Genomic DNA, 24,830 nt, shown 5'->3' with positions numbered 1-24,830 from the left:
CAGGTCTGTGTTCACTCCTGCTGAGAATTGAGGCAGGTGTCAGGAATGATGTAACTTCTATGCTCGTGTACTGGAGTTCAATAATGGCCATCCAGTGACCAAAGAGCATCATGGGACTCCCAAGAAGTAGCGGAGGACATGACAGTAGCGTTGCAAGGTGCAGTGACAGCAGCCTGAACTTGTCAGTGCTGGCAGAGGGCACACTGGAAGATAAGTTTGCCTTAAAGTGGTTGTAAACTTTAGACATGAAATATGAAGAGCGCATAGCCCTCCATAGTGTGTACTTGTCTAAATTTAAAGCGGAGCTCCAGCCTCCACCTCCAAAAATGAAAAGGCAGCAGCTACAAATACTGTGGCTTCTGACTTTTCATATTAGGACACTTACCTTTCCAGGGATCCTGCAGTGTTGTCACCCCAGCCGATTTGTCCATTGGCTCTCGGGTGCTGCTGTCACCATTCCTCGTAAGGGGAACCAGCAGTGGAGTGGAGCTTTATGAGCCAAAAGTGTAATTTCTGTCTGCTGCTTCATTCCTCTGCAATCGGCATGAATCATTTCTGCCAAGTTTTCCTGACACCAAGAGAAAAATGGTGACTGGAGGGAGCTCTGATCCCATGTGCACTGTGTGAAGGGGGGTGTGTACCTTCTCTCCAATCAGCTCTCCTCACTGAGCTCTGCAAAGTGTAACTTCAGCTCTCTGCCCCCTTTCTTCTGAATTCTCAGACAAGCTTTATAAATTCAGCACTTTAAACAGATGTAGAGAAGAGAGGGCTGCAGATAGACAGGTACAACTTATGTAGGAGGATTCACTTGGTATATGTGAGGCCGCGTACACACGCGGGGACTGTTCGGCCAACTTTGTCCGCTGAACAGTGTTTCGGCGGACAGTCCGCCCGTGTGTGGGCTTTCAGCGGACAGTTTCAGCGAACAGTCCGCTGAACAAGGTTTTTCGGAAATTCCGAAAAACTGTCCGCTGAAACTTTGTTTCAGCGAACAGTCCCCTCGTGTGTAGGCTTGTTCGTCAAACTAAGTTCCGGGCATGCTCAGAAAGGATTTACACGCCGAAAGTTATAATGCAGTGTATAGGACGTCGTATTTTTCGTCCCGTCGTACGTGCCGTTCACGTCATCGTGCACGGTTTCAGCAAACTGTTCGTTCGTCGTGTGTGGCCATGTCCGTCCATGCTAATTTTGAGCGGACTGTTTGCCGAAACTGTTTGACGGACAAAGTTGGCCGAACAGTCCCCGCGTGTGTACGCGGCCTGAGGGTTTACAGCCAATTTAACACACGTATGCTGTAGAAAGACTTATATCTGCTCATCTTTTTCCACTGCTATTTAGTCTTGGCCTTTCTAAGACATTGCTCCCAATTGGCTTCCAGGCCTGGAACTGCACCAAACTGGGGGATGCTGGGAGACTCTAACTTCCAGCTTTTGGATTGCTCAAAAATGTCTCTGAAACCAAACTGTTGTAGATGCATTGCTTGCAGAAGAATGAGGGCAAAAGAATACATTAAAATTGTCATTAATGTTCTCTAACAACCAATACATTATAATTTTAGGTGACCGGTGATAATGTTCGCTCATTAGCCTTGTGTGATTTTGATGGTGATGGGAAGAAAGAGGTAAGAGTTTTATACTGCATGCACACTAAATTTTTTGATACATTTCCCTGGCCATTGAACCATCAAATAATGTTTTTATTGCACATGCACATCCCACGCTCGTACACTGAAGTCATCATCTCTGGTAAATATTCTTATGTCAGGAGGGCCACATGCCTTTGCTTGTTGAAGGAACTTTATAAAGTTTGAAGAACATTTATCGGGCAAATTGAACACAACTGAAATAAAAATTATAAAAAAGGAAAAAAGTCTTGCACTCAGCTCAAAACAATGAGAGAGAAAATATGGTGGACTGCTGCAAGTCATGCAACCCAGACAAAAATGTGTGCTGTCCCTTTTTACATTTTTAAATTAACAAATGGGTGTAATGAAACAAATTAATCCTAAATGTGGAATCATAAAATAAGTGCAAAAAAGCAAGCAACATGCAAAAAAAAAGCAGTAAGTGAATAGAGTTCAAAATGTGCAAATGAATCAAACTGTGCATAAAGTCAAAAATATACAAATAAATGCAATACAGTAACTATAAATAATAAGGACCACCACAAAAAGTCCATTGTTATAACGCAGTCTTTGTGTGATTGGTGGTGATTAAATTGCTCAGCGCTGAAGAGATTCCTTTTAACAGTGCTTGCGTGCTCAAAAATGTTCCTTCAAAGGAAAAAAGAATGGCCGCTTGCCAAACAGTATTGATCCCAAATTACAGGGATCAAAATTGCATAAACTCCATCTCCAGACAAGAAGCTCCTATAGACAACCAAACCACAATAGCATGTTTCTTCAGTAGACTACAATGGACTATGAGAACCAACGATGTGGAGAGAGGATCCCTAACTGCATGCAACCACTCAATGTGCAGATACATGCCATGGCTCCTGTCATTGACCTGTACAGGCTTTCTGGTCGAGGCATTCTTGGCGCTCCATGGCTGATTTTGTCTTGTGAATGAGATTGATTTTGTAATGCTAATTCTCAAAGTCCATTGCAGTCCACTGAGGAAAGTCAGCAACAATAGCCTTGTATGTCTCTCATGGGTTTCCTATAACTATCTCTGAACAGATTACATTTCAGTTTTATGGTTCTGGGCTACCTTCTCTGTCCCTTTCCCCTCAAGGCAATTACTGTCGTACTTAATCCATCATTTTTATGAAAAAAAAAAAAACAGAACCTGGAGGGAGAAAGAGAGACTTCACTGTGAAATGCACAGTGATAAAATTTATGGGGAGAAAGTCAGCATGAAAGCTACATAAATGCCCCCACCGTGCCCTCAGTGGTAGGCCACACATGCATCATTCTCTCACCATCGCTGAATCTTTACAAAGGAGCAATCCTCTTTTTTTTATTGCTTTGACTCCTTTCAGATGATGAAAGATTAATTGTGATTGTTTACTATAATTTTGCTTTGCCTTGCTTTTATCAAATGCTGTATGTTCATGTTACATTTCTTTATGAATAGTGCTTTCAGAGAGTACACAGTGTTCCCTGTGTTTTTTTATTTTCTATTCCATAGTAGGAGATCTGAATTATTCTGGTGATCTAGAACATAGTATTTTTTACAAATATAACTAATTAAAACATTATTCTAGTTTCCAAATCTACATTCTACATGTATGCAAGTTTTCCTACTAATATTTTTAAATGACAAATTTCAGCTTCTTGTTGGATCTGAAGACTTTGATATAAGAGTCTTCAAAGAAGATGAGCTTGTTGCTGAGATGACAGAGACAGAGGTAATGTTTATTAGTTGTGACTTTTTCTATATGCTACTGTAATGTCCATATGCAAGTCTTATCATGCTTAGCTGCTTAGAAAAGCTCAGATGAAAAGTGTTACAATGAAACATGTTCAAGTAGTATGGTAATTATTATGATGAAAGCACAATGGGGAGACGCCAATGCTTATATTTTTAGGATTAGAAAATGTCACCGACTTTTGTAGTCTCTGTGTCTGTCTGTGGAACAGAATATACACACAAAAAATTGAAAACGAATTATACAGATGTCAGGACACGTTAAAGGCTTTATAGTAAAAATGACCCGCTTTTTCCTGATATCCTCTTAAGGTGTGTCTAGGGCCAAAGACTTTTTTTTTTTTTTTTTTATATCATTGAAAATGTTCAAAATCGCTGTCAGTTACCTCCAGCTTCGCCACGTGCTACGCACCCAATTTGGGCATTCTGTTCCCAACCATGACTCCCTATATATGTTAGACGTATTTATCCAGACCCTAAAAAGTTAACATCCACTTTTTATAATTGCCTCCTCCAACTGGCGGCTGCTAAGTTAGTTTATCAATTGAAGAACCGTTGAGTGGTGAACGTGGAGGAGCTGGAGGACAAAGACTGGGATGATGTGTGGAATCCTGTGAACTAGTCTCCCCAAAATGTTCTAATCCTCTCGTCCATCTGTATATTCTGCATAGAACCTACCTAACTGTCATCAGTTTATCTAGGTACTGACCGCAGCATAGTCCTTCATGTCCTATATGTGGTGAGATCAGTCATACTTTTTACCACTTGTGTATAAGTATGAGACTCCCTTAAGCTACACATCAAAGCAAACCAACTTGTAATGATATGTGGCTACCTCAGTCCTGGCTCCCTAACGTGTTTTGCTCTGCCACTCAGGGCTTAATCACGGGCTCCTTCCTCAGCCACCACTCACAGCAGTGAACCAGGACTGGCCCCCTTTCCTGGCCTGAGCGGCTCGCACACAAGGTTTTTAGTCACACTTTTTACCACTTGCTATGGTCATGTCCTTTCATTCAAGGTTATTGGTCACAGGTGGTCTGGCTCATACATGACCAAATGGGCTCCTTGTTAACCCTTTGCCCTAAGCAGTGTCTTCTGGGCCTCCTCCCTAATTGGGACAGTGACAAACATCTCCATACTTTCCTACAGGAGCCCCTTATTACCAACAGTCCAGAATTGGGTGGCTTCTGTTAACGTTCACACTACTATATAAGAAAGTCATATACATCCATAGAGGGTGCCAGGCTAAATATCTTAAGATTTGGGAAAGATGGTTAGATCAAACCTCTACATGTATCGACGATAAATCTGTAATTATGTAAGTGCTAACCTTATGTGCTCATTGTACTACTTGCTGCATATACTTGCAAATTATCTATAAACCAGTACTATTTCTTACTGTCTACATAGTATCGTACCACTGAAACTTATGGATATACTGTAGATATATGTATTATTCTTTCTCTTCGCTCACAGTAGAACATTACTGCTTTTCCTTTGTTTTGTAATGCTGCAACATTTTATATGGGAATCATCTTTATCTCTGCAATCCTATGTAATGGTGTTTTATTGCACTGTTTTTTTCATGTTTCTCTTTTTTAATAAAGAGTTTGTTTGATTACAAAAATAAAAAAATCCCTGTCAGTTCCTTTTGCTATCTGTGTCCCATTGGAGATGTTTCCCTTCACTTCTGGTCCTGTAGACACAACAGAAATGGAAAGGAACTCTATCTAAAGTAAGCTGTCACCGGAGCCCCAACTGGAAGATGTCTCTCTATTCATGTTATGTTCTTACCTTTTTGGTCACAGTGACTGCAGCCACCCATACAAATAAAGAGAGTAAGAGCCCTTTCACACTGAGGCAGTTTTTTGGCGTTTTGGTGCTAGAAATGGAGCATGAAAACTGCCTCCCATGCCACCCGAGTGTGAAAGCCCGAGTGCTTTCACACTGGGCCAGTGCGCTTGGCGGACGTTAGAAAAAGTCCTACAAGCAGCATCTTTGGGGTGGTTTGGGAGTGTTGTATACAGCGCTCCCAAAACACCCCTTCCTTTTGCAGTGAATTGGCAGTGCTTCCAGAGCGCCTGAAAAGCGTTTTCGGAAGCACTGCAACATGGGCGTTTTTAACTCCTTTGGGGTTAAAAGGACATCGCTAGCAGCGATAAAGCGCCACTTAAACAGCACCACTGAAACGAGCAGCGCTTTACTGCTGACGCATGGGCAGACCCAGTGTGAAAGGGGTCTAAATCTAACGGTGGTTCAAACCCCTTTGCACACCAGCCAAAACAAAAGCAATTTGGTTTTAGATAAATGTTAAAGGGTTTCTAAATGATAGAAATTTAAAAGTTTGAGCTGTATACAGTTGGTATAGAAAAGAATCACCCCCTTTAAAACAATCACATATTGTTTCTTTGCAGCCTGAAATGAAGACAGACACGGTTTTTGATTTATCCAGCTGTATTTACTCAACTTATAGCATCCAAGTGAAAGACATAACACCAACATGGCAGAAAAAAAATCAAAAAGAGAATCACTGAGTTGGAAAAAGGAGCAACCCACTCCAAAAATGATTTGTAAACTCAATCAGGTGCAGCTAATCACCTTCTCAATGGTACGCAAAGCCCTTTGACTTTCAACTGTGATCAGCTGTGGTCATTTTTATTAGCTCAGCATGAAAAGAGCTTTCCTGGAGCATTCCAGTCCCCCGTAGTGCTACTAAAGCAAATCAACTATGGGTGGCAAGGCACTGTCAAATGGTCTCCTGGATAAAGTTGTGTACAGGCACAAGTCAGGAGATGGATCCAAAAAAAGGTCAAATGCTTTATTAATGCCTAGAAGCACAGTGAAGTCTATTATTAAGTGGATGGTATTTGGTACAACACAGACCTTCCCTGGATCAAGATGCCACTTTAAACTGAATAAAAAAGATAGGATGAAACTAGTCAGAGAGACTACCAAGAGGCCTCTGAAGCAGTTGCAGGAATTTATGACAGAGTGGTCATTCTGTGCATGTGACAACAATATCACAAATTATCCACAAATGTGACTTGTATTGGAAGGGTTGCAATAAAAAGCCACTCTTCAAGAAAGGCCACATGCAGCCATGACTGAGCTTTGCCAAAACTCAACTTGAAGATTCTGAGACCACAAGGAAAAAGGTGTTATGGTCAGATGAGACTAAAATGTTATTATTTGGCCTCAACACCAAATGTCTGTCGGAAAGCCAATATATCTCACCATCCATGTAACACCATTCCTACAGTAAAGCGTGGAGGTGGTAATATCCTGTTATGGGGTTGTTTCTCTGCAGCAGGAACTGGATCACTTGTCAGGATAGAAGAAAAAATGGATGGGGCACAATGACTGTCAAATTCTTGAGGAAAATCTGCTACCAGAAAGTTGTCAATGGGAAGAAGGTTTTCCTTCCCACATGACAATGACCCAAAACACACAGTAAAAAATGACCACATAGTGGTTCAAGTAGAAAAAAGTGAATATCCTTGAATGGCCTTAGACTGCAGTCCACAAACGGTCACCATCAAATTTAACTGAACTTGAGCAGTTCTGCAAAGAAGAGTGGGCAAATATTGCAAAGTCTAGATGTGCAACATTAGTAGAGACGTATTCCAACAGACTAAAGGTTGTAATTAAAGCAAAAGGAGGTTCAACATACAGACATAAGGGATTGATACTTTTTCCAACGCAGTGATTCCATTTTTGATTTTTTTTTTCCCTGACATATTGGTGTTTTTATCTTTCACTTGGATGTTATTGGAGTAAATACAGCTGGATAAAACAAAAGCTGTGTCTGTTTTCATTTCAGGCTGCAAAGCAACAAAATGTGATTATTTTAAAGGGGGTTGATTCTTTTCTATACCCACTGTATGTATAGCAGTGAATGTGACTTTCAATGAGCTATTACTACTTGGTCTGTAACAAACTTACCTCTGTCAACAATGTTTATATCTATCTATTTTCTAACTCCCTCACCCTGCTCACTGTTACTAAAACTTGGCTTCAGGAATCTGACCCCCCCTCTCCTGCTGCCCTTTCCTATGGTGGCCTCCATAGGTTGGACTCCTCCTTTCTCCACAAAGCACCTGTCAAGTTCTTCTTACACCTCTTCTTTCTGTCTGATTTCAACCCTCGCCCATAAAATCCCTGGGGAACCTCCTCTTTTTATTCTTCTTACACCTCCCTCTCTGGCATTTTTTCCTTTTTTGAAGCTCACTGTAATATTTTTATTATATTGTATTATCTTTTCCTTTCTCTGAGGATTGCAGTGATCTATTAGCCTCCTGGTTACCCTACTTTCTCCCCTGAAATACCCACTATCATCATTCACAATGACTTTAACACCTCGGGTAACTCTCAGCTACTCAACTTAGCCTTTTTTTTTTTTTTTTTTTTACCCTAATGCACTAGACACACATTACTACTCACTGTGACGGCAACACCCTTGACCTTATGTTCTCCAACTTCTACACTGCTTACTGCCTCTTCAAAGCCCATTTTTCTCTCCCTGATCACAACCTCATCAGCTTCATGCTCTTCTTGTCTTCACTCCTTATCCCTTCTACCAGCATACAGTTACCTGTAGGAACCTTTTACCACTTTGAATGAATGAATGAATGAAATACTTATATAGCGCACAATGCGAACTGAATCGCCTCTAGGCGCTGTGGCGAGCTTTGATCATCTGCTAAAAGAGGAAGGTCTTGAGTTTTTTCCTAAAAGCCAGGTGATTTTCTTCCAGGCGGATGTTGATTGGTAGAGCATTCCATAGCCGAGGCCCTTGGACAGCGAATCTCCGATCCCCCTTGGATTTATACCGGGCTTTGGGCACGAGGAGGAGGTTTTTGTTGGCTGATCGAAGACTGCGGTTTGGTGTGTAATGATTTATTTTCTCCATTAGGTATTGCGGAGCTTCTCTATGCACGCATTTGTGGGTGAGGCAAAGGGTCTTGAACGTGATCCGATTTTTCACGGTTAGCCAATGTAAGCTCCTCAGTGAAGGAGAAATGGATTCCCAGGGTTTTTTTCCTGTTATCAGCCTTGCCGCCGTGTTTTGGATCAGTTGTAATCGCGCAAGTTGATATTGTGGTAATCCTATGTAAAGCGAGTTTGCGTAGTCCAGTCGTGAATTAATGATTGTTCCAACTACCACTGCTTTGTCATTCTTTGGGATAAAAGGGATGAGTCTGCGAAGCATGCGCAGCAGATGGTGAGATCGACTGACTACTGCTCCTATTTGCGCATCCATTGACATTTGTGCGTCTAAAATAACCCCAAGACTCTTGGCTTTGGTCTTTGGGGAGATAGTCTGCCCAAAGACGGTTGGTGGAGACCAGGAGGTTTTGGTTGCGGGCTTATGATTTGGGTGTAAGATAAGAAGCTCTGTCTTTGATTGGTTCAGCTGGAGGGAGTTGGTGGTCATCCAGTCCTCTATTGATTTGAGGCAGTTTTCAAGTTGTTGTTGGTGATCTTTTTTTCCATTGATCCGGAAATAAAGTTGCGTGTCGTCAGCGTAAGAGTGGAAGCAGAGATCTGAGCATCTGATGATTTGAAGGAGTGGGCGAATGTAAATGTTGAAGAGAACGGGTGACAACGGAGAGCCTTGAGGGACTCCGCAGGTGACTGCCCGAGTTTCGGAGAGGAATTTTCCTAGTTTCACTGTCTGTGACCGATTTCCTAGGAAGGACGCGAACCAATGGAGATCTATGTCTTGGACTCCGGCTACTTCTGTGAGGCGGACGAGTAGAGTATTGTGATCTACTGTATCAAACGCTGCACTTAGGTCTAGCAGTACGAGGAGACACGGCTCTCCGTCATCTGCCGCTTCGAGGGCGTCATCCCAAATCTTGAGGAGAGCTGTTTCTGTTCCATGACCCGGGCGGAAGCCTGATTGCAGCGGGTCCAGGAGTTTGTGAGTATCCAGGTGAAGTTGTAGCTGATGTACTACAGCTTTCTCCATGATCTTAGAAATGGTGTTGAGGGTTGTAATTGGCCTACGGTTGTTTGGATCCTGAGGGTCCAGGTTTGGTTTCTTGAGTAGAGGTTTGACGATGCCTTGTTTGAGGATGCTGGGAACAATCCCTTCGTGGAATGATCGGTTTATGAGGTGGGTTATGGTTGGAGCCACGATGTCGGAGCATTCTTTCAGTAGTTTTGTGGGGATGATGTCAATAGGTGAGGTACTGTCACGCAGTTTATTAATGATGTTTTTTGCGGTGTCTACGGTAATTGGGGATAGTGAAAATTTTGGCTGTTGCGGTATGTTGGTGCGGACATCCTCTTTATGTATTTGCTGGCTGAGGTCGGATGTTTTCTTCTGACAAATTGTTTCCCTGATGGTTTTGACTTTATCGATGAAAAAATCTGACAGTTTGTCACAGTAATCCTGGGATTCGCTTTCTGGGGGTTCTAGGCACACCGGATTCATTGATTGATTAACCAGTTTAAACAGTTCCCGTGGTTGGTTTGCGGCCGTTGAGATTGTATATGAGAAGTGGTCCTTTTTGGCTTTGAAGATTGCTTTCCGATAATTCTCTGTCAGACCTTTGTAGTTAAATAGGTTTTCCTCGGTGGGATTTCTTCTCCATGTTCTTTCCGCTCTTCTGCGTTCTTGCTTTAGTACGGAGAGGGAGCTATTAAACCATCCAGCATTTTTCTTCCTGATGAGAGCCCTGCGTTTTGGTGCTACCGAGTCTGCTGATTGCAGTAATGCCTTGTTCAGGGAGTTGAGTGTTTCCTCCGTAGAGTGGTTTAAGGTTATTGTAGATATTTTTTTGGACAGAGTGGTTTTGAAGGCTTCGGAGTACAGTTTTTTATGCGATCTGGCCCAGTGCGTTGTTACAGGTTTCCGTTTTGCGTTGGTGATGTTGGTAGTGATTTTGAATTTGATGGCGTTGTGATCCGTCCATGGCAGAGTTATGTTGTCGCATATGTTGACGTCGATGTTCTGTTTGAAAATGAGGTCCAGGGTGTGTCCTGACCCATGCGTGGGAGTCTTTATCAGTTGCTGTAGACCCAGTTCTTCTAGTTGATTGATGCAGGCAGTCGCGATGGGGTCTTTAGGCTCGTTTGCCCAAAGGTTGAAATCTCTGAGTGCCAGGAAATTTTTGAATTTTAGGGTGTGCATTGCAAAGGATTCCGTGAGGGGTGAAAGAAGATTGGACTTTGGTCCCGGTGGTCTGTAGCACAGTAGAATATGAGTGGTGTCATGGGGTGTTGGTTGAAAATGTAGCATCAGGGTTTCCATAAAAGACACTGGGTTCTGAGATGATGGTTTAGTGAGATCCAGGTGACCTTTAAAGATCACTGCTAGGCCTCCTCCTTTTTTCCCTATCCGGTGTTCGGTTAGGATCCTGTAGTTTTCCGGCACCAATTCGGTGAGGATGGTGTTGCAGTCAGAGGTTAACCAGCTTTCGGTGATGAAGAGACAATCTACATTGTTCTCGATGATGAAGTCGTGTACTTCCAGTCTATGTTTGACTGCAGACCTGGCGTTAATCAAGGCGCAATCTAATTGTAGTGGTCGAGTAGATGTCTTCCTGTGGTTGGGAGCTGCTTGTCGTCCGGTTTTTAATAGTTGTTCTCTTTGAAGTATTTTTTGTATGGAAGATGGCAATGTGGTGTTGATGTTCCTTAGTCTGTGCATAACTTCAGCTGAGTATTTGAAGTAGCACATGGTTTGTGGATGCTGTTGATGGTACTATGGGCCTAAGATGATGATCCTGATCAGGGTATTGATCCTGAGGTGGGGCTAGGTATCAGACTTGCCGCCGTGCTTGAGGCTATTAGCGCGCAAGTTGATCAGGGGATGCCTATATGGATGCGGAAGGAGTTGTTGTATTCGGTTGCTGGCTGTTCCAGCTGCCTTTACTTAAGGTGGAGGTCTCCGCTTAGAAAAGAAGTCTGGCTGTGATCTGGAATAGTCGTCCTAGGATAGCGTAAAAAATGGAAAGGAGGCCGGAGGTAGGGGTATGCTAACCTATGGTTGTTCCAGAGGAAGGCAAAAAACCCCCTGACAGTAGCAGCCAAATGCACCAGTGGGGCAAAAATTCCTTCCTGATCCCCGTAGGCGGTCGGACAGAGTCCCTGGAACAATCACTGGGGGGGGGGGGGGGAGTGGAGGTGCGAGCTTACCTGGCTGCGGTTGTCCCCTTAAAACACTCTGATCCGGTGAATCTGGCTTGCTGTCAGCCTGACATTTCTGGAAAGCTGTCTGGTTGCCCCTTGCAGTGGGATCTTTAAAATGGAGGGGAGGATGGATGTAGGATAGAGGTTAGAGACTCCTGTCTTAACTCCTGTTTTCAACTCCTGGTTATTAACTCTCCACTTTAGTTCAAAAAAATCCACATGCAAGCCACAATCAGGGAGCAAGCTTTAATAGTTCTCTATTCTGATCTAGACACTTTTGTCTACAGCTGCTTACTCTCATCCTTCCTAGACACACTTGCTTCCCTCTCCTGGTTGCAGAAACAGGCCTCGGCCGCCACAACCCTGCAAACAAACAGCGCCAGGCATTTCAAAAAACATAGTCATGCTCTTGAGTGAGTGACTTTAGTGTAAAACCAAATCCCTACCATACATCACCTTGTCCAGAGCTGCCCTCCTAAAATACCATTTCTGCCTCCAAGCTGCTAAACATATACTGTACCTACTTTTGTCAATCTCATTAACACCCTCTCATCCAATCCAAGTCCACTTTTTTACCTCTACTTTGTCACTCACTGCGTTCCCCCACTAGCTCACTCACTGCCCAGGAGATTTAAAAAAATGTCAAAAACAAGATCGCAAATGAGATGAGATGTCGCGTGTGGAAGGAAAGAAAATTGAGTAATCTATGGGCTGCTTTAAATCTTTCCTCTTTCTTTTGACACTGTTACCACTGGAGAAGCCTCTAAACTTCTTTCTGAGGCCCACGAGCCTCTTGTCTAAATTCCCACACTACTTCTATGGTCACCCTCCTGCTCCATTTTACACTCTTTAACTTACATTTTCAATATCTTCTTCTTAACCGGGATCTTCCCCACCCTTCTGAAACATGCACTGGTTACCCCCATACTTACAAAAAAAAATGCTCACTGGACCCCACCAGGTTAAACAACTTGCCTTGTCTACAACTGTCTGAGCTCCTACCTTACTGTTAACAGCCCTTCTGTTCCCCTACAGTCTGGCTTCTGCCAGCAATATTCTACAGAAGCTACCCTCCTAAAACTCACAAAGGATTTACTAACTGCTGAAACCCTTGACCACTACTTTGTACTCATACTCTTGGAGCTCTGCCTCTCTGCTGTCTACAGTTGACCACCCACTTTACTCCGCTTCCATGGCCTCTGTGATTTTGCTCTTTGCTGGTTTTCCTCATATCTCTGCACACCTTCAGTGTCACCTACAACTTTGTCTTCTCTTTTCTTTTGGGGTCCCCCAAAACTCTGTCCTTGGGCCTCTTCTATTCTCTTTCTATGCCTCCTCCCTGGGCCAGATTACAACCTCCTGAGGGCTTCCAACACCATCCCTACGCCATTGATACCCATCCTTCTACTCTGTAGCTCACCCCACAATCTGCTCACGCATCACAAATTTACTGACTGACAAATCATTATAGATGTTTTATGACTTCCTTAAACTTCCTCTTTGATCTAGGAACTACACTAGGTGTAATCCTAGACTCTGATCTCTCCTGTGGGCCCCACATAGAATCACTGACCAAATCTTCCCCCCTTAAACTCTGTAACATTTCCAAAAGTCTCTCTTTTTTTAACTAGCAACACCACAAAGCTACTAATTCAGTCCCTAGTTATCTCTTGCCTTGATTATTGCAACCTCCTTCTCGTTGGCCTTCCTTTACACAGGCTACCCCCCCCCCCCCCCCCCTTCAATCTATCTTGAATGATTCTGTTAGACTCATTCACCTTACTAACAGCTCTTCAGCTTCCAATCATCTCTGCCACTACCCTTACTGGCTTCCACTTGCTCAACATAAAATTTGAAATATGCTTCTCCCAAGACCTCCTTCTCTTTAGCTTCCTTGTCTCCACCTCCCATACTCCCTTCTCTACTTCTCTAGAGCGACTCCCATTCTCTGGAAATTCCTACCCCATTCTGTCCAGCTATCTCCTACTCTGTCCACCTTCTCCATCAGCTCATCCTCTACATTTATTACTATTTTAGTACCAGTTGACCCTCCATTTTAGATTGTAAGCTCCCATGAGCATCAAATTGTAACTGTTCTGTATCCCTTTTATTTTGTAAAAAGCTAAGCAAACTATTGGCATCATATAAATCCTGTACATTAATATGTATTATGTTATAATGGGTGGCACGGTGGTGTAATGGTTAGCACACTCACCTAGCAGTAAGAAGGGTCGCTGGTTCAAATCCCAACCACGACACTACCTGCTTGGAGTTTGCATGTTCTCCCTGTGACTGCGTGGGTTTCCTCCGGGTGCTCCGGTTTCCTCCTACACTCCAAAGACATGCAGGTAGGTCAATTAGCTTCTGTCCAAAATTGACCCTAGTACATGAATGGGGACCTTGGATTGCAGGCTCCTTGAGGGTAGGGACTGATGTGAGTATGCATTGTACAGGAATAGGGACAATTGTAGACACTCACTCAGGTTGAACTGGATGGACTGGTGTCTTAATTCAACCTTACTAACTATGTAACTGTAATCAAATGAATATTGAAAGTTGGATGTCTTTAAATCAATAAGTTTCTATAACTATCTACTTTTGAGGTGAAGACAGGATTATTCCAAAATGAGAAAAGAGGGAAAAGCATAAACTGTTTTATCATGAATAATGATTATGCCATGCAACGTTTAAACCATTATGAATACAAATGTTTAACAAAAAAAAACTAAATAAAAAAGCTCCTGCCCTGTATGGAAAATCTGCCCCTAATGCAATTATCAATATTCTCTATAATTTTGTATATTTTAAAGAGTTCAAATCAGAATCATGAATGTGAACAAAATGTTTCTACACACCAAATGTTTTTTGTCTTAATAAAATTTAAATGATCTCTAATGGCGCGTACACACGAACGGACTTTCCGGCAGACTTGGTCCGGTGGACCGGAATCCGTCGGAAAAATTCAATCGTGTGTGGGGTCCAGCTTACTTTTTTTTTTCCTCAAAAGTCAGACGGACCAAGGAATAAAACATGTTTCAAATCTAACCGACGGACTCAAAATCGGGAAAATCGTTCGTCTGTGTGCTAGTCCGACTGACCAAATGCAACACAAGGGCAGCTATTGGATACTGGCTATTGAACTTCCTTGTTTAGTCCCGTTTACATCATCACATTCAAAACTAACGGACTTTTGAATGGACTTAGGCCGCGTACACACGCGGGGACTGTTCGCTGAAACCAAGTTTCAGCGGACAGTCCGCTCGTGTGTGGGCTTTCAGCGGACAGTTTCAGCGAACAGTCCGCTGAACAAGGTTTTTCGGAAATTCCGAAAAACTGTCCGCTGAAACCTTGTTTCAGCGGACAGTCCCCGCGTGTGTAGGCTTGTTCGTCAAACAAAGTTGCGCGCATGCTCAGAAAGGATTTTCACGCCGAAAGTTATAATGCAGTGTATAGGACGTCGTATTTTTCGTCCCGTCGTACGTGCCGTTCACGTCATTGCGCACGGTTTCAGCAAACTGTTCGTCCGTCGTGTGTGGCCATGTCCGTCCATGCTAATTTTGAGCGGACTGTTTGCCGAAACTGTTTGACGGACAAAGTTGGGCGAACAGTCCCCGCGTGTGTACGCGGCCTTAGTCCGGTTGTGTGTGGCCAAGTCCGTTTCGTTCAGAAAGTCTGTCAGACCTCTGCCAAAAGTCCGTCAGGAAGACCGTCGGACCTAGTCCATCGAAAAGTCTGGTTGTGTGTACGTGGCATTAGGTGATCACACAATCTTCTAGTGGTCCTCTCAACATATTGGATCTGACATTCTGGAACATAAACATATCTAGTATCTAGGAATAATCCTTAACTTCATAGTATATATTTATAGAAACAAATTGATTGATCTAAAGATCTTCAACCTTCCTTTATTAGTTTGATTTTACCATAATATATGGCTTTTTTGTTTGAATATAAAGAATTATTAAAAGTTGTTTTTAGGGAGATTTTTGACAGGGGATACCTTTTTTTCATTTTTTATCTTATTAATTTTTCATCTTATTCATCTTCTTCATCATTTTAAGTTTTGGATATTATTTGTATTAAATGGTTTACATGTGGAAATTGTAACTTAACCACTACTACCATTGTATTATAGGTATTTAATGTATCATCTGTGACATTTAATCTGTATGATTAAGCCCTAAATGAGGGCAGGAACAATGATGTAAGAATGGCCATGCAGTGGTTTTAATAAAGTTTATTGACAATGACAGAAAAACCTTAGCGGTGTGTGGCCTGGGCATTTGTTTGACTTGTGACAGGGTACAGTTTAATGAAAGATATTAATATTTTCTTCTTTCAGACAATCACAGCGATGTGCCCCATGTACTCTAGCCGATTTGGGTATGCTCTTTCCAATGGTACCGTGGGAGTGTATGACCGTATGTCACGATATTGGAGGATAAAGGTGGGTGTGTTTTAATAGGCCAGGCACTAGAATTCATTTTCTTCAAGTACAGCTAAAATCTACACTGGTCCTTAAAGTTTTTTATACTCTCCTCTTTCCAATGTCCTTACATGCTAAAGCACTGTTAAAAAGGTTAAGGGATAGAAGGAGAGGAGAAGAATTGGGTCCTACATGACAACAGATAAAGATAGGAGGAGGCAGAAACGGGTGTACCCAGGGTTTAATCACAGTATGAATACTTAGCCCAGTCTGCTAGGTAATAATTACAGTTTCCACACAGATAGAAAATCAGATTGCATGAATATTTAGACAGTTGTAGACCGTCCCAAAGTTTGTGTAAAATAGTCCAGTTGGTTATGTAAACGTGTGAATTTCTCCATTATCTAGACAAATTTCAACTTGCATTTGGCCTTGAACATGGTTGGAGTTTTAAGAGCTTTCTAATTGTCCATGATAGAACAGCAGACTGACATCAAGATGGTTAAGCATTTATGAACTGTGTATTACTGAGGAAGTAGAGGTTTTGCTAATAAATACCAGTAAATAGTTTTTGGCGCACCTAAGTCCAATTTAGGTTCTGTTAAAAGAGAAGTGTGTGTATTTAAAAAACGAACACACATACTTGCCTACCTCCTGCAGCATTGACCCAGTGCTGCAAGCTGTCCCCCTGCTGGCCTAAGCCTAAGAACTGAGTGATCATGTTTGCCTATTCTTCCAGAAATGCATTTGTGAGGTCAGGCGCTGATGTAGACGAGAAGGCCTGGCTCACAACCTCCACTCAAATTCATCCCAAAGGTGTTCTATCAGGTAGAGGTCAGGACTCTGTGCAGGCCAGTCACCCCAAACTCGCTCATCCATGTCTTTATGGACCTTGCGTTGTGCACTGGTCCAAATCATTTGGTGGAGGAGGGATTATGGTGTGGGGTTGTTTTTCAGGGGTTGGACTTGGCCCCTTAGTTCCAGTGAAGGGAACTCTTAAGGCCCCTTTGACACATGCGGTCAGTAGGTCCGTATTTCATCCATCCATTTTCGGATGAAATACGGACATACATGCATCCCTATGGGATAGAGGGTGTTAGCGGATGAACATCATATCAACCGTCTCCGCTATGGTCCGATTCTGCAGACGGAAGAAAATCCTATTTTTCTATCTGTCTGCAGAGCGGATCGGATGAACACGGACAGGCACATTTTTGAAAGATCTTATAGCCTTAACGTCCCAGTAGGTCATGTAGTGGTGCTTATAGTCTGGGAAGGAGATGGAGTCTAGAAGGAATCTGGGTTACAGTGCCCTGAAAAAAATAATTCATACCTCTTGAAATTTTCCACATTTTGTCATGTTACAGCCAAAAATTTAAATGTATTTTATTGGAATTTTATGTTTATAGACCAACACAAAGTGGCACATTATTGTGAAGTGGAAAGAAAAATGATAAATGGTTTTCAAATTTTTTACAAATATCTGAAAAGTGTGGCGTGCATTTATATTCAGCTCCCCTGAGTCAATCCTTTGTAGAACCACCTTTTGCTGCAAATACAGCTGCACGTCTTTTTGGGTATGTTTCTACCAGCTTTGCACATTTAGAGAGTGACATTTTTGCCCATTCTTCTTTGCAGAATAGTTCAAGCTCTGTCAGATTGGATGGAGAGAGTCTGTGAACAGCAATTTTCAAGTCTTGCCATTCTCATTTGGATTTAAGTCTGGACTTTGACTGGGCCATTCTAACACATGAATAGGCTTTAATCTAAACCATTTCATTGTATCTCTGGCTGTACGTTTAGGGTCGTTTTCCTGCTGGAAGGTGAACCTTCACCTCTGTCTCAAGTCTTTTGCAAAGGTTTTCTTTTAAGATTGCCCTGTATCTGACTCATCCATCTTCCCATCAGATCTGACCAACTTCCCTGTACCTGTGGAACAAAAGCATCCCCACAACATGATGCTGCCACCACCATGTTTCACAGCGGGATGGTGTGTTCAGGGTGATATGCAGTGTTAGGCCGCGTACACACGAGAGGATTGTCCGTCCAACTTAGTCCGCTGAAACGTGTTTCAGCGGACAATCCACTCGTGTGTGGGCTTCAGCGGACTTTTTCAGCGGACAGTCTGGCGGACTAAGTCTTTCGGAATTTCCGTAATTTTGTCCGTCCAAACTTGGTTTCAGCGGACAGTCCGCTCGTGTGTAGGCAAGTTGGACGGACTAAGTATGGCACATGCTCAGAAAGGATTTACACGCCGAAGGTTGCATTGCAGTGTATTGGACGTCGTATTTCTAGTCCCGTCGTACGTGCTGTACACGTCATCGCGCAAGCTTTCAGCGGACTGTCTGTTCGTCGTGTGTGGTCAAGTCCGTTCATTCAAAAGTAGGACGGACTGTCTGTCGGATTGTCTGACGAACTTAGTTGGCCAGACAATCCGCCCGTGTGTACGCGGCCTTAGCATTTTGCTTTTAGGCCAAAAAGTTCAATTTTGGTGCCATCTGACCAGAGCACCTTCTTCCACATGTTTGCTGTGTCCCCCACATGACTTCTCGCAAACTGCAAATGGGACTTCTTATGGCTTTCTTTCAACAATGGCTTTCTTCTTGCCACTCTTACAGAGTTGTGGAGTGCAGGACTAATTGTTGTCCTGTGGACAGATTCTCCCTCCTGAGCTGTGGATCTCTGCAGCTCCTCCAGAGTTACCATGGGCCTTTTGGCTGCTTTTCTGATTAATACTCTCCTTGCCCAGCCTCTCAGTTTAGGTAGATGACCATGTCTTGGTAGGTTTGCAGTTGTGCCATATTCTTTCCATTTTCGGATGATGGATTGAACAGTGCTCCTTGAGATGTTCAAAGTTTGGGATATTTTTTTATAACCTAACTCTGCTTTAAACTTCACAACTTTATCCCTGACCTGTCTTGAGTGTTCTTTTGGCCTTCATGAGGCTGTTTGTTTACTAAGGTTCTTTAACAAAACTCAGAGGGCTTCACAGAACAGCTGCATTTATACTGAGATTAAATTACACACAGGTGGACGCTATTTACTAATTAGGTGACTTCTGAAGGCAGTTGGTTCCACTAGATTTTAATTAGGGGTATCTGAGTAAAGGGGCTGAATACAAATGCATGCCACACTTTATAAATATTTATTTGTAAAAAAAATTGAAACCCATTTATCATTTTCCTTCCACTTCACAATTATGTACCACTTTTTGTTGGTCTATCTATCACATTAAATCCCCAATAAAATACATTTACGTTTTTGGTTGTAACGTGACAAAATGTGGAAAATTTAAATGGGGTATGAATATTTTTTCAAGGCACTGTAATGCCCCGTACACACGACCGGACTTTTCAACATCAAAAGTCTGACGGAATGATTCCGGCAGACTATTCGATCGTGTGTGGGCTGCAACGGACTTTTGATTCGCAAAAGTCTGACAGACTTTAGAAATGGAACATGCTTCAAATTTTTTCGCCAGAACTCTGCCGGACCCAGAAATCCGCTCGTATGTGTGCTAGTCTGACGGACTAAAACCGACGCTAGGGCAGCTATTGGCTACTGGCTATGAACTTCCTTATTCTAGTCCAGTCATACGTCATCACGTTCGAATCCGTCAGACTTTGGTGTGATTGTGTGTGGCCAAGTCCGTTCATTCGGAAAGTCCGTCAGAACTCTGTCAGAACTCCGTCGAAAGTCTGCCGGACTTAAGTCCTGTCGTGTGTACGCGGCATAAGTGGCCTCTGCCTTCTTTAGAGATTTCATGGGGAAGAAGTGCTAAAGGCATAGTGCCTAATGAAAAGGACAGTTGTTAGTCTTTGTTGGTAACAAAATAGTTGTAAATATGACTACTAGAGGGATTCTAAAAGAGTACATTTAAAAAAAAAAGTTTATGTGTAATAGGATGAAGAACGTTGTTGATAAAATAGAGGACCTACTGCTTGTGAGTCAGATCATGGGATTCATTGGGGTGAGAATGGTGTGCAGTTTAAAAGACAAATAATAAAGTAAATGAACGATCTGAGATCCTACATAGATGCGCAGTTTATTTGAAGGTAGATTTGCGACCTCAAGCAAGGAACCTCTACTGGAAGGGTCCAGCAGACTAGCTTCTAGTTCTATCTGCAAGGAATATGGATATCCTGGGAACCATGAACTGGCCTGGTGAAGATATCCAATCACAACATTTCATGATTGAATGTCTATACACACGCAGATGGACACTGCTAGTGTCAGACTAGCACTTACCGAACCGGTGAGTCCGCTTGGGCAGAGGGTGGTCTCCCGTACGTGTCTGACCTACAACCCCTGATAGAGTAGACAGGTGGCTGAGAGTGCGGAGTGGTAAGAGAGCCTGTGGTATGGCTCCAGGAGTAGGAACTTGCAGAAAACTTCCAGCAGCAGGTGCGTAGGCAGGACACAGGCAAACTGGGTACAGAGCAGGAGCTGAGCAGGCAGGTCCGGGTTCAGGCAGGGTTTGGCAACAGGCGGACAGCAGAGGTACAGAAGGAGCAGGCAGGAGCGAGGTCAAACAGGCCGAGGTCAGGTGCAGGCAGAGGTCAGAGGTGTCCAAGGAGAGCCGGGTCGTCAGGAGATCAGGAAACAGGAACGCAGAATACAGGTAACGGTACAGGAACCGGGGAGCTGTTGATCAGGCAGCACCTGAACGGTCTAAGCAGCAGGACTAAATAGGCCGATTGGCACCCGCACGCGCACACCCCGGCGCCAGCACACACACCAGTGCCACCCGAAGTGCCCACAACAGAGCGCACTGGCGCACACCAGCGCCAGCAGGAGCACGCAAGGGCACACACCGGCGCGCACAAGCGCCCGCAGGAGCGCGCACCACCGTGCGCACAGGAACGCGCACCCCCGCACGCACTGCAGGACATCGGCGCACACCAGCGCGGGCAACACCGCGACCATCTAGCTAACGTCCCTGACAGTGCCTCCTCCTTAAGGGCAGACTCCGGCTGCCCAGGTGAGCCGATCTGGAAACCTGGCGGTTCTTGAAGGCCCGCAAAAGTTCTTGAGCATGTAGGTTGCCCTCGGGCTCCCAGGAGTTGTCTTCAGGGCCATACCCCTTCCATTTGATGAGGTACTGGGTTACATTACCCTTCTTCCTACAATCAAGAATTGCTTCGACCTCAAACTCTTCCTCATTGTCCACTATAACAGGTTCAGGTGGGCCAGTAGTGTGGCCAGCAAAGGGATTTGGGGTAACAGGTTTCAATAAGGTCACATGAAAGACCGGGTGCACTCTAAAAGAGTCAGGTAGAATAAGTTCATAGGCAACTTCATTTATCTTCCTCTTTACTGTGAAAGGACCCATGAATTTAGGGCCTAATTTCCTGGAGGGACAGGCCATCTTTAGGTTAGCTGTGGATAACCATTCTTGGTCGCCGGGCGCCAGAACAAGTTCTCCACGTCTCTTCTTGTCAAACGCCAGTTTATAGCATTCCTGGGACTGGGCCATAGTCTCCTTTAGGAGTTTGTTGTTATCGGAGAAGAAGTCCAATGTCTCGGAAACTGCCGGAACAGTGCATTCTGGAACTGAACTGGGTAAAAAAGCTGGGTGGAAGCCGTAATTGGTAAAGAACGGTGTTTGGTTGATGGCGGAATGCAAGGAGTTGTTATAAGCGAACTCCGCCATAGGTAGTAACGAGACCCAGTCATCTTGCGAGAAAGAAGAAAAACAGCGGATGTACTGCTCCAGGGACTGATTGGTTCTTTCCGTTTGTCCATTTGTCTGGGGGTGATAAGCGGATGAAAATGCCAATTCAATTTCAAGAGACCCGCAGAGCGCCTTCCAAAACCTTGAAGTGAATTGGACATCTCGATCGGACACAATACTTGCCGGAACCCCATGCAGCCTTACAATTTCTTTGACAAAGATCCTGGCCGTCTACATTGCCGAGGGGGTGCCCTTCATCGGGAGGAAGTGGGCCATTTTGGACAACCTATCTACAACAACAAAGCTAGTAGAGAACCCCTCGGATAGGGGAAGTTCCACTATAAAGTCCATCAAAATCATTTTCCACGGTCTCTCAGGGACAGGCAAAGGTTTCAGTAGACCCCAAGCCCGTGTCCGGCTGTTTTTACTTCTGGCACAAGTGCTACAAGAGTCCACATAGTCCTTGCAATCCTTAAGTAGTTGAGGCCACCAAAAGGTGCGCTGAACCAGTTCGGCAGTTTTCAAGGTACCAAAGTGTCCGGCCATCTTATGGTCGTGGCAGAGCTCCAACACGTTCACCTTCAAGGCTTCAGGGACCACAATTTTGCCTTTATGCCAGAACAACCCCTCACTACAGCTGACTTCAGGGCTCGGGGGCATTCCCACAGAAGCCTGTCTGATTCGGGAGATAAGGTCCCCTTGGAGGAGCAAGAAGTTCCCAGAAGGGAGAATTGTATCAGGAGGCCGAGTCTTTTCAGGGTTAGAAAACATACGTGACAGCGCATCCGGCTTAACGTTCTTAGAACCAGGTCTATAGGTAATGTGGAATTGAAACCAGGGAAAAAAAAGAGCCCATCTGGCTTGCCGGGGTCCAAGTCTTTTGGTAGTTCTCAGATATTCCAGGTTTTTATGGTCAGTGTAGACCAGGATAGGATGTGCAGCACCCTCCAATAGATAACGCCATTCCTCCAGAGCCGCCTTAATGGCCAGAAGTTCTCGGTCCCCAACGCCATAGTTCCTTTCGGATGACGACAGTTTACGGGAAAAGAACGCCACCGGAAAAAGAAGGGCCTTGGCACCCTGCCGCTGGGAGAGCACCGCCCCCACGGCGATTTCTGAAGCATCAACCTCAAGGATGAAGGGTAAGGCTGGATCCGGATGTTTCAGAATAGAGGCAGAAGTAAATAGCGTCTTGAGTCTTTCAAAGGCCAGCTGAGCCTCAGGGGTCCAAGAGAATCGGGTACCCTGCCTGGTCAGTTCGGTGATGGGAGCAATAATTGCAGAGAAACCCCTGATAAATTTCCGGTAGAAGTTGGAAAAGCCAATGAAGCGCTGTACACCCTTCTTGTCCACAGGCGCAGGCCAGTCCAGGATGGCAGACACTTTTTGGGGATCCATCTTGATGCCCTCCACTGATATAACCAGGCCCAGGAATTGGATGGACTGGCGTTCAAACTCACACTTTTCGAAGTTTTGCATAGAGCCCGTGTACCCTGAGTCGAGTTAAAACGCTACGGACATGTCTACAATGGTCCTCCAATGATGAGGAAAAGATTAAGATATCGTCCAGGTATGCAATTACATATAGATCCAGGTAGTCACGAAAAATGTCTTTGACAAAATGTTGAAAGGTTGCGGGTGCATTACACAACCCGAAGGGCATGACAAGGTACTCGAAGTGCCCAAAACGAGTACGGAACACTGTCTTCCATTCGTCCCCTTCTCGGATACGGATTTGATTATAAGCTCCACTAAGATCCAATTTCGAAAAAAAAGACTGCAGACCCCAGCCTTTGGAATAACTCGGGTACTAGGGGTAAAGGATAACGGTTTTTAACAGTTATCCTTTTCAATTCCCAATAGTCAATGCAGGGACGTAGGGAATGGTCCTTTTTTTCGACTAAGAAAATGCCAGCACCGGCAGGGGAAGTAGAAGGACGGATAAACCCCCTTTTCAGGTTCTCATCAATATAATCTTTCAGCGTGCCTAACTCCTGCTCCATTAATGGAAAAATTCTCCCAAAAGGAACTTCAGTGCCTGGTAACAGTTCTATAGGGCAGTCATAAGACCTGTGGGGGAGAAGAGTCTCTGCCCCTTTCTTGCTGAATACATCCAGAAAGTCTTTATAGGGTTCGGGAATGGACTGATGCAATTCCGGATCGACATCCAAACAGAGAAGTTGAGAGGAATTATTGGTTGGTCGGCCCAAGCAGTGTTGTTGACAGTACTCAGAAAGGAACTTGACTTCTGCTGTGGCCCAGTTTATGCTTGGATTGTGGGCCTGCAACCAGGGTATCCCCAGGATAATGGGAAACAGGGGGGAGGAGATGGCATCCAGACGTAGGTGCTCCTGGTGACAGCTGCCCATAGTAGCCAGCAAAGGGACAGTCTCTTGCGTGACAGGACCGGAACTAAGAGCAGAGCCATCTGCTAGGTGTACAGCAAGCCCCTGAGCCTTAGGTAGAAGCGAGATGTGATGGTTGGCAGCGAAAGTCAGATCGATGAAGCAGCTGCATGCTCCGGAGTCAATGATGGCTGACACTGGGAAACTCCCTCCTGGAAGCTGCAAAGTGAGGAGAAGGGCAAGGTGAGAACTGGGTTTTCGTAGAACAGAGGCACACATGAAGGAAGTGGAAACACTTATGTGTCTTGTTGGGGCAGGCCCTGACATAGTGCCCAGGTTCCCCACAGTAAAGACATAGGTTGTGGGCACGTCTGCCGCTGCTTTTCTTCAGGGATCAACGAGGGCCGAAGTAAACCGAGCTGCATCGGTTCAGGAGCTTCCAGAGCGGGAGCAGAAGAGGTGGAAGAGAACTGACCAGCAGAACTGGGAACCTTGGGGAGCATCCAGGTGGGACGGAAGTGGCTGGAGGCTCCGTTAAGCGAGATCAATCTGAATGGAGAGATTGACTAACTCATCCAGGGTTTGTGGTATTCCTACCCGTGCCAACTCGTCCTTAAGGGGGTCAGAAAGTCCCATCCGGAATTGGTGACGCAAGGCGGCGTCATTCCAATCCGTGTCGGAACTCCAGCGGCGGAATTCCACCGCATAGTCCTTGGCCGCCCTGCGACCTTGTTGGAGAGAATGCAGTGCGGCTTTTGCAGTCGCAGTCAATTGGGGGTCCTCATATAATTGAGACATGGCCAAGAAGAAATTATCAAGGCTATCCAGGGTTCCAGATTTCTGCTCCAGCAGATGGTGGGCCCAGGTCTGAGGCT

General features: G+C 44.4%; 1 protein-coding gene across 1 annotated transcript in view; it reads left to right on the top strand.

Annotated features, from left to right (window-relative positions):
- The window catches only part of BBS2 (Bardet-Biedl syndrome 2), an 85,289-nt gene that overhangs the window by 29,385 nt on the left and 31,074 nt on the right, over positions 1 to 24,830 (top strand). The window contains exons 5-7 of the mRNA XM_077455068.1: positions 1,559 to 1,621; positions 3,274 to 3,351; positions 15,853 to 15,957. Coding sequence (XP_077311194.1) covers positions 1,559 to 1,621; positions 3,274 to 3,351; positions 15,853 to 15,957 — 246 coding nt within the window. The remainder of the gene's footprint in view (positions 1 to 1,558; positions 1,622 to 3,273; positions 3,352 to 15,852; positions 15,958 to 24,830) is intronic.

This window comes from Lithobates pipiens, unplaced genomic scaffold, assembly GCF_037356315.1.
Source record: "Lithobates pipiens isolate NorthernLeopardFrog02 unplaced genomic scaffold, aLitPip1_a1.2 Scaffold_10, whole genome shotgun sequence".
NCBI classification, from domain to species: Eukaryota; Metazoa; Chordata; class Amphibia; order Anura; family Ranidae; genus Lithobates; species Lithobates pipiens.
This window is presented reverse-complemented; position numbering and strand designations above follow the sequence as displayed.